Source organism: Lathamus discolor, chromosome 1 (genome assembly GCF_037157495.1).
Source record: "Lathamus discolor isolate bLatDis1 chromosome 1, bLatDis1.hap1, whole genome shotgun sequence".
NCBI classification, from domain to species: Eukaryota; Metazoa; Chordata; class Aves; order Psittaciformes; family Psittacidae; genus Lathamus; species Lathamus discolor.
This window is the reverse complement of record NC_088884.1, coordinates 77,240,772-77,250,796: the sequence shown is the minus strand read 5'-3', so window position 1 is coordinate 77,250,796 and position 10,025 is coordinate 77,240,772. Positions and strand designations below refer to the sequence as shown.

At 42.3% G+C, this 10,025-nt stretch overlaps 1 protein-coding gene across 1 annotated transcript; it reads left to right on the top strand.

The window, feature by feature from the left end:
- The first annotated feature begins 292 nt into the window (after window positions 1–292).
- Window positions 293–6,808, top strand: STMP1 (short transmembrane mitochondrial protein 1). The gene is made up of 3 exons (XM_065681553.1): window positions 293–464; window positions 3,934–3,987; window positions 6,347–6,808. Exons 1-3 carry the CDS (start codon window positions 450–452, stop codon window positions 6,425–6,427), a joined length of 150 nt encoding a protein of 49 aa, XP_065537625.1. The 5' UTR covers window positions 293–449; the 3' UTR covers window positions 6,428–6,808.
- The last annotated feature ends 3,217 nt before the right edge of the window (window positions 6,809–10,025 follow it).

Below are 10,025 nucleotides of genomic sequence, written 5' to 3'. Positions count from 1 at the left end.
AAAGCCTTTCGTTTGGCCTCTTCTGGCATGTGAGGCTATTTCCCAAACACTGAGGCAGGGGACACCCAAATCATACAGTATTTCACCCGCATCTACGTGCCCAGTTCCCTTGACCTTTTTCTGCAGCCTGAAATCACCTGAGGTGCAAAACCTCGGACTCTAACAGCTCGGCAACCTTTCGGCAGCGGCAGGCTCCATGGCAGCGGCGCTTTAAAAGGCGGCCAGCGGCCCTCCGCGCGGTTCCTTAACCCCGAAACCGTCGGGGAGCCGCCTCCCCGACTGTCACCCTACGGGGGGGGGCAACCCCGGGGCCGCACAAGGGGCGAGAGCAGGCGGCGCTCAGCGCAGCCCTCCCCGCGCCTGTGGCGGCGAGGGCGGTCCGGCACCCGGAAGAGGAGCCGCCGCCGCCCGCCTGACTTCCCCAGCGAGCAGGGACGCAGGCAGGCGCCATGCTGCAGTTCTTGGTAAGGCTCCGCGGTGCCGCCATTTCACGGCGGGGCGGAGCGGAGCGAGGCGGGTAGGGGCCGCTGCTCGGCTGAGGGAGGAAATTGGCTGTGTGCGGTCACCGCCCGCACCTGCGTGCGGTTCCGGGGAGACCCAGCGGAGGGCGGGTGGGTTCCCCTCCGCTACGCTCCCCTGTCCGGGGTGCTGTCTGCGGCTTCTTCTCTCAGTCCCCGGGTCCTCGGCGTTCCTAGCCCGTAGCATGACTCGCCCCCGTGGCCCTGAGGCCGCTTCAACGCTGGGGCTGCTCCCGGCATTGGCTCCCCGGCGGCGCAGCATCCTTGTGCGTGCGCTTCGGGAGGGTTAGCTCCTCCGGCTCCTTCAGACCTGCCCTGTCCCTTGGAGCCTCCTCGCCCTGCTTTCGGTACCCGCCGGGCTTATCCCCGCTCCCCGCAGAACGGTGCCTTTAAATTGCTGTGGAAATTAAGTTCCTGCCTTGTTTTGGTTTGATTTGGTTTTCTTCCGAGTCGTGCCCTTAATTTGCACTGGGCATACAGCAGTTTTTGCTTGCTCACGGTGATGCCCTCCTGCTGCTCAAATGTCTTTGTACTAGTATATATACCTCCCTCCGGTGAGAGCAGGTTTTCAGTTCCTGTCATCCTGGTCACCATGAACAATTAATATCTGGAGATGTACATTTTTATATATAGAAGTTAAGGCAAAGGATCTTGTCCCATTACTGCCTTTTGTTAAATCCCCCTTAAGAACACCAGAATTAAAAGGCTGAATGTTTTTGTACTTTTCTCATTTTAACATACATTTCTGTCTTTCCCCTGAACTATTCTGGGTATCTCAGCTTAGGTGCCTGGCCACTGTTCGTTAAGTACTAGATCAGTGCTGGTAGTTTTATTGCCAAGTGTTGAAATAATTTACCTGACCAAAAAGCTGCTGGTTTCTCCAGTAGCAAAGCATGGAAGTAACCTCGTGGTTTTCATTCTGGTGATGTGAGGGATGCCTTAGTGTTTTAGTTCTGTTCAGATATGTTCAGTAAGTACAAACAATAAGGGATATTCTCATTTTCTGTTGGGGGAAGAGTGATTTAGTTATAGAATAATAAGTTTCATATTGTCATCATAACAAGTGTTGATACAGAGCAAGAACAGATGGCCTACTGTAAGCTGTTTTTATAAAATGAATAAATAAGGCCTATTTCTTACCTTCATAATAACATGTATGAAAGCCTCAATCATTCCTGTAGCTGTATATAGTCTCTCTCCACTCTGATGGAGAGAAACCCACGTTTCTGTGTTTATCAATTCTACTGCTTGCTGCTATTTTTACTTTTCTCTTTTTATTTTTGTTGTTATTTTAGGTTCCTAAATAAAAATATACTAATTTTGATTCCTCATTAGCACCTGAAAGTTAGAAAAATATATACTAATTCTGAGTTTCTCTTCCCTTTGGGTGTAGATTGGGTGTTGAGCTCTTGTTATGGCTGTAGCAGGGAGATAAAGGGGTAATCTTGCAAACCTTAGAGTTTTGCTATCCAGAGTTAAGCATTAAATAAACACTTGTTTAAAATGCAACTTGAAATGCTGGGCAGAAACAGAAAGACCCTGAACTCTCATCAGCCCTGTGGTCCTTCGTTAACATGCACATTTTAATCGTCTGTATCTTTTGCTTTTCACATAATTGAAATCTAAATAGTGGAGGGGTTTGGGGTTGTTTTGTTTGTTTGTTTTGTTTTGTTTTTCCCTCTGAATTGTCAGCTACTAAAGTAAATGTAACTGGGTGGATTGCTCTTGAATGCAGCCCTAGACTTTTCAGTAAAGGAGTACGCTTTAAAGGAGTACTGATCCTGGTACTGGCTGTACCAAATAAGCAGAATATGATAGTTATCCCTTCTTTGGAAGTTTTCTAGGGTGAAACCCTAGGAAACTGCTAATAAACAGGGACCTGGCTTGTATTTTCAGGTGAGTTCTCAGATAATTCTCCTCTGCTTGAATGATGCTCCATCTAGTTTATGTCAGTGCCATATTTGCTAATATCTCCCAGAGTACTTCTTTAACTGGTAATTGAAACTACAAGAGCAAATGACCAGTGCAGTACCCATAAAAAGAACTCTACCTTTTCTTAAATTGTTAAAGTTAAGCTCCTTAAAAAATAATAATAAAAAAAGAATAAGACCAAAAATTGTTTAAGAAAATACTGAAGTAACTTGCAGTCATTTGGCAGTTGTCAACCAGTTTTAGTTTTCTGTAGCTAGGTTTTCACCAGAGTCTGAATCACTGAAAAGATGATCTGTACTGTATCCTGCTTTGGGCATGGAAAAGATGTCTAGTCAGGATGTGATGGCAAAGTTGTTATTGTGGACAGTGGTTTTATTTTTCTTAAAATAGTCTTATTTTGAAGCAATGACCATGAGTAATAACAATTTTCTTAAACAGAACTGGCTTCAGCTGTTATACAGTGATTTGTCTACTGTCAGTGAATGAAGGCACAGTATTAGTAGTGTCCACTTCCAAAATAGCTTTCATAATATAGGACATACTTATTGTGAAATGTAACAATAAAAATGAAATCTAGGATCTTGTGGAGCTGCTGAATTAAGATCTCATCACCTGTTTTTGAAGAGAATAATTTATCCTACTCCAGAAGCGTTGTTACAGTTGAGGATATTCCTTATTGGGCAAACAGGGTCTGGGCCAGGAACTGTGCTTGTTTTGTTCTCTCTCTCCTTCCAGGGTGTATTTTCGTAGACATTTTTGTAGACACCCTTCAGCAACTACAAGTCAGCAAAGCTGTCAAAAGAGGTTGTGCCCTGCTTCCAAGCAGCAGTGCTTTCCTGCATTAGGGAAGGCCCTTGATCAGAGTGGATTTGGCTCAAAACTAATCTCTTGGGGTTGAAAGGGTCTGGAATGTGCAGTTAGTTGTTGCAGAAGAGAAGTAGCATCAGTGTAAGTTGATAGAGAAGCTCTACTATTAAAACCTTTAAGATAAGATTGGGTCTTTTTGCAGTCAGAGATTCTGGCATTCAAGCCTGTGAACCTTTTTTCTTTGTATATTACTGTGTTATGTCTTTGTAAATGTATGTCCCTTTCCAGCACCGAGCATCTTTTTAGTATGTCCAGGCATGGACCAAGAGTGCTGTTATGTAGGTCCCTGCTGCTGTCTCTCCCATTTTTATTGAAGTTACTGCCTTTGTGGGTGTGCAAAGAATTTTACAAAGATGATCATAGCCTGATCCAAGTAGTCTTGCAGATGTGTATTGAAAACCCAATGGTACTGTGTTTTGGAAATGATGGCAAGGTTTTCCTGGTGAGGAGGATGGGTAAAATTGCACCCCTCTAGAAGGTGAGAAATTCAGTAGGAGTGAAATTGAAGACCTTCAGTCTTTACATGGCTTGCAATATTCCTATTTAATTATTTTTAAAATTTTAACCAATATGCTTTTGATGTTAACTGTTATTTTCTCCTTTTCTTCCTTTTTAGCTTGGTTTTACTCTTGGCAATGTGGTTGGGATGTATCTGGCTCAGAACTATGATGTGAGTATCCTTACATTCTCAAAGTTAAACCTATTCTGAAACTAAAATATAAGGCTGTTTTCTCTCATTCAGAACTGAATCAGTCTTTATTTAGATGATTTATTTTATTTAAACAGACTGCAGAAGTACTGACTTTAGTTACAGATGAACTTGAATGTAAATTGAACCAAAACACCCACCTCTGACATCTTTGTGATAAAGGAATGCTTAAAGACTTAACTGGTATTGGGGCCCTAGAGCACAGATATGATAAACAGGTCTTTACATAGGTAGAGATGGAGAAACAGAAAAAGTTTAGCATCTGCTTGTGAGTTGTACAGGCACTAAAATACCAGTTTCTGACTGATAGCCTGTGTGCTTGCAGTGTTATATGCTCAGTCCACCTGTTTATTACTTAAAAATCCTTCAGAGCATCCGAAATTTCCCTCTTCTGTACCAGTAATGAAAATAAGTTTGTCAGCTTTTTAAAAAAAAAAATTCAGCACCTGCTCCTACTTCAGTGTATTGACCTTCAATCTTTATTTCCTTTCCTCACAATGACAATGAGAAAAGAAGGAAAATGAACTTTCTATCCTCGGTTCTCACATCAATGGCGATTTCTCACTGTGAGAGTTAGAGCTGAAGATTTAGAACTGGGTCTTCAATACAAGCTTTTAATTTCTGCAGAGTCAGCAGAATTCCTTATAACAGCAATGTCACTTAGCCGTTTACAGGCTAGCGTAGTTAATGAAATTTAACATAATTTATTTTCCTTTATTTTCTTTCTTTTGCAGTCTGTATTAGCCATTAAAAAAGCCCAACCAAACAAAAACCCCAAAGCTGTTGAGGCTCAAATCTCTGACGTTTATGTTTTTTATGTTTTGCTTTCACCTCACCTTCAGTATTGAAGTAATCTTGCTGGCAGAATTCTTACTTTTTTGCTCCTTGCTCATGCACATATTTTTGTGATGTTTCCTGTCCAGTCACTCCAGTAAGAGTACTCATAAAAGGCTGGTTTATATATGTTTTACAGTGTTATGAAAATGTAGTCATAAGAACATATTTGGGTGTATCAATATGTATTGTAAGCGTGGCGTGATGCTTTCCTCACAGCATTAATAAAGTATTGCCACAAGAGGGGGCCTTATGCCTTTGATTTGAAGGAAATGATTACCTGAGAAGGTAACACTGACTTGCAGGATGAATATGGTAATTTTATTGCTGGTATTGAGGACAGTTTGTGCTAGATGACATCTATGATAAACCTGTCATACTGAGGTCCTAATTCTGCAGCTGGATGTGAATGTGCTTAGTTGTAAGTGCATGGAGGGTTCTGCTGACAGCAGTGGAGCTCTCTTGGTTTAGTATAAATGTCAAGTGTGGTACAGGTGGGGTCCTTAATTTAACAGCTTAATTTTGAAAGGGAAAGCAAGAGAGAAACTAACGATATTACCTGTACTATCAGCTTCAAACCATCCAGTGAGAGAATTGCAGTCTGTTTGGTCAGGTTGCATATGAAGCAAAAGCCCTCTCTCTTCCTCTTCTTCTGCCCCCAACTATCAGTGGGAACTTTGCTTTACATTCATTTTAATCAGCTTGTAAAATCCTGTGTTGTCAATTCTCAGCTTTAGATAGAATTATGAGAGAAAATATTCCTTGCCCTTAAAAGTTGCTGCTTGGTTTTGGGCTGTTGTTTTGGATTTTTTTCTAATTAATAAAGTTGTCGAAATTTACAGTTAGATTATTTTCTCAAAATGCTTTTATTTGCAAGACAAAGCTGAAGTTTTTAAATTCACAAGCGGTAAACTGAATTTTCACGCAAGTGTGAAACTGCAAAAGGTTACCAGTTTGCAATGCAATAAAAATCTCCAATGGGCAATTTTGACTCCCACGAGGTGCACATGGGAAAGTATTTCTTCATAAATTTCTTGAACATCTCTTTTCTTTCGGTTTGTGACCAGTATAGTGCAATCTAAAAATTATTATTAAAGTCTGTGCATCAGTGTTTAAATCTGCTTATTATTGGCAGTTTGTCCTTTCAGTGAGGAAGCCAGCCTGGTCTTTCTACTTTTACTGCAAAAAGTGATCTTGTTTCCTCCCTGCTGTTCTCATTACCACTGGCTGAATCTTAGTCTTAACAATCTATTTCCTGAAGCCTCATGTGAGGTACTTTCAGCTGCTGTTTGCTTGATGTTGCTTTGTTTTTAACCTCTGTGCAAGGTAGCAGATCCTGGAAGCAAGTCTCTTTTAGAAACCAATTTAAACTTAGAAACAGAATTTCTTGCTGTCTTCATGGTGTTGTCTTTCCTGCTGAGGCTCATATAGCTTGGGATTTTTTTTTTAATTTGTGTGGGTTTTGTTGTTTGTTTTGTCTTTAAAGATTCCTAACATTGCAAAGAAGCTGGAAGATTTTAAGAAGGATGTGGAAGCCAAGAAGAAACCTCCCAGTGACAAGTCCTAACAGAGCAATATTATCCAGGTCACTTCTGTGCACACACCAAGGATGCAATTTACCTTTCAGGCAACAAAGATCAAGTAAAGGGTTGGCAGGGGAGGTTCCTCCACTTCCTGTGTCCTAGAACTGGATTGTCCTTTTGAAAAGAGTAGCCTTGAACTTTTCCTGGGACTGATTTTCAAGGGTTTCAGAATCTGGATTACCAGGTGATATGTGACTGGATAAGATCATTTGGTTTTTTTGTTACTGCTTTTCCTAATATTTTGTAACCCGTTTTTACCTGATCCAGCTGGAATCCTGTTAGTTGTGTTTCTATGTGTACCTCACACTTTGTAGTGCCCTAGTTCTTGGAACATTGCAAGAGAAATTAAATTCATTATGAAGTAACTTTCAGGGTTTCTTGTCATTTGTTGTGAGCAGCAGTAATTCACTGTTCTGAAGATCTGCATTCTATTGGAAATGGGAAAATTCATTTGTCAAAATTTAACCTGGGGGGTGGAAGCTCCTGCTTTTTCCATTAATGTTAAATGATCACATCCAGCAGTGTAGACTTTGCACCAACATGACTGATTTAAAAAAATCTAAAAGACCATCAACTTTAACCTACATTTCAAGCTCATTGCTTCAAGAATACCTAGGAGCAAGTTTCTCACTTAACATGGGTACTGTGAACTTCTGCAAGTTCAAAATGCCCATGTGGATAGCTGGAATTGCCAGCTAAAATATACAGTCTTAGATGAATCACTCCAGATGTGTTTCACCAGGGCTAAGAAGAGGGGAAGGACCATCTCCTCCCTCAGCCTGTGGAGGATGCTCTGCCTAATGCAGCTCAGGGTACTGTTGGCCTTCTTTGCCTCAAAGGGCACACTGCTGACTCATGTTCAGCTTGTCTACCAGGACCCCCAGGTCCTTTTCTACAAAATTGCTTTCCAACTAGTCAGCTCCAGCTTGTATTGGTATGTGGGATTATTCCTCCTCAAATATGGGACTTTGCATTCTCTGGCCTATGAATGTCCTTCTGAATGACAACATGGCCATCTTGTTCACCAGCCACTCCTCCCAGTTTTGTACTGTATACAAACTTGCCAGGAGTGAACTCTGCTCTATTGTGGAGGCCATTAATAAATATGCCAGTGTCCATTAAATCAGTATTGGCCCTGGTATTTTTCCCTGGGTACCCCACTGGAGACTGGCTGCAGCTGGACTCTGTGGTGCTGACCACAAGGCTTCAAGACCAACATTTCAGCCAGGTTTACATCCATCTTACCATTCAGTTATCTAGTCCACGCTTCCTCAATTTGCTGGGGAAGGCCTTCTCAAAAGCCTTGCCAAAAGCCTTGCAAAACAACATCAGTTGCTGTCCTTTCATCCACCAAACTAGTAGTTCTGTTGTACAATTACTAGGCTGAGAAGGCATCATATCCCCTTCATAAATTCATGCTGATAACTCCCAATCACTTTCTTGTATTTACTATATTTGGAACCAGCTTTCAGGAGGATTTGTTCCATCACCTTCCCAAGGTTTGAGCTGTGACTGACCAGCCTGTAGTTCCCGTAGTCTTCCTCTCAGTAGCCAGGAGTGACATTTGCTTGCTTCTAGTCCTCTGGGAGCTTCCTAGGTCAACATAACCTTGCAAAGACAATACAGAGTGGCCTCAATATCAGCCAACTCCCTCAGCATTTCTTTAGGTTTCCCTTTCAGCTGGTTTGCCTATAGAGGCACTTCTTGTTACAAAATCAGGAGCCAAGGGTGATCTCCTCGCTGCTAGTGTCCTCACCAGTGGGGCACCACTATACGTGGCAGTAAGAATCAGTGGCTGGTAGTGGGGTCCATTATATGCCCCAGGTACAGCAAGGAGGTGAACCAGTCCTAAGATCCATTTCAAGAAGCCTGTTAAGCAAAAGGAGATGGAGTCAGAGAGTTGACTGGAAATGAGACTGCAGTGTAGCAACTATGCAAAAGATGAGGCCAAATGAACAAAGGAGGTGGGAGCTCAATATCTGTGCTTAAGGGGGGCTCTGAACTTAAGGTAAGATGAATGGGAGTCTCAGGAGAGGCTGACCAATGCAATAAAGACATTCAGGGCCCTTGCATTGGCTTGCCTAAACCCATAAGACTCAATAAACCCAGTGGTACAATTAAATGGCATGGAATCAATAAATTAAAGGCAAAGAAAATGTATTGTTCTAATGCAATTAAAGATCCACCAACATTAATGACACATATTCAGTGTAACATGGATCAGGCAGTCCACTGTCTTCACAGGGTGCAGTCAAAGCAATTGTGGGGTATAGACATTCCTTGAAAATGCCCAGCTCCACTCTGTATGCCAGGGCTTTTGCAAAGGCTTTTACAGGAGCTTTTGTCAAGGATTTTGTCAGGGTGGATATACCTGCCACACCATCCACCCTGTGACCACAGTCAGGAGTTGACCGGTTTCCTTGGAGTGGTGGTACAGTCACCTGCTGCCTCCAAAGTTAAAAGGGAGCTCAGTCTCATTGAGTCTTAACGTTCACTGTGGATCATTAGTTCTCCACTATTTTTAAGATACACTGCCCAAGCGTAAAAACTAACATATGGCATTAGTTGTTAGGAATGTTGGTCCTTTTGAAAGGTTTAGAACAAATAAACAGTCCAAGGCACCAGAGTACATATCCCTGGACTCTAGGATAATGGAGCAAAAGCCCCGGAAAAATCCTGGATAGAATCCTTGGCAAAAAACTTGTCAAAAGCGTTGTAAAAATCCTGATAAAAGCCCTGGCAAAACCTTAGGAAAAGCTGTGGCAAAAATCCTGGAAAAAGATCAATGGAAAAATCCACATCAAAAGCCTTCAAATAAGCCTTGGCAAAATCACTGGCAAAAGCCTGGGCAAATTCCATAGCAAAAGCCTTGCTAAAATAGCGGCCAAAAGCCTGGCAAAACATTTCTGAAAAGCCATGGCAAAAGCCCTGGCAAAATCACTGTCAAAAGTCGTGGCAAAAGCCTTGGCAAGATCCCTGGCAAAGTCAGTGGCTAAAGCCATGCAAAATTCCTGGCAAAAGCCCTTGGAAAATCACTGTGAAAAACCCTGGCAAAATCTCTGGCAGAAGCCTTGGCAAAAACCCTGGAAAATTCCTTGGAAAAAGCACTGGTAAAACGCCCCATAAAAACCCTTGGAAAAAGTCTGGGAAAATGCCTTTGCAAAGACTCTGGCAAAATCCATGGGAAAACACTTGGGAAAAGCTCTGGCAAAACCCCTGGCAAACGTATTTATAAAAGTCCTGGTAAAAGCCCTAGGTAAATACCTGGCAAAAGCTTTGACAAAAGACCCCACGAGAACCCTGGCTAAAGACTTGGCAAAATCACTGGAAAAAAGACTTGCAAAAGGCTTGACAAAATCCCTGGCAAAAGCCTTGGTATAATGCCTGGGAAAAGGCTTGGAAAAATCATTGGCAATATCCTTGGCAATAACCTTGGCAAATGCCCTGACAACAGACTTGGCAAAAACCCTGTAAAAAACACTGCCAAAAGCCTTGTGAAATTCTTTGGCTAAAGCCTTGGCTAAAGCCCTGGTAAAATCCATGACAAAAAGCCTTGGCAAAATCACTGCCAAAAGCTCTGGA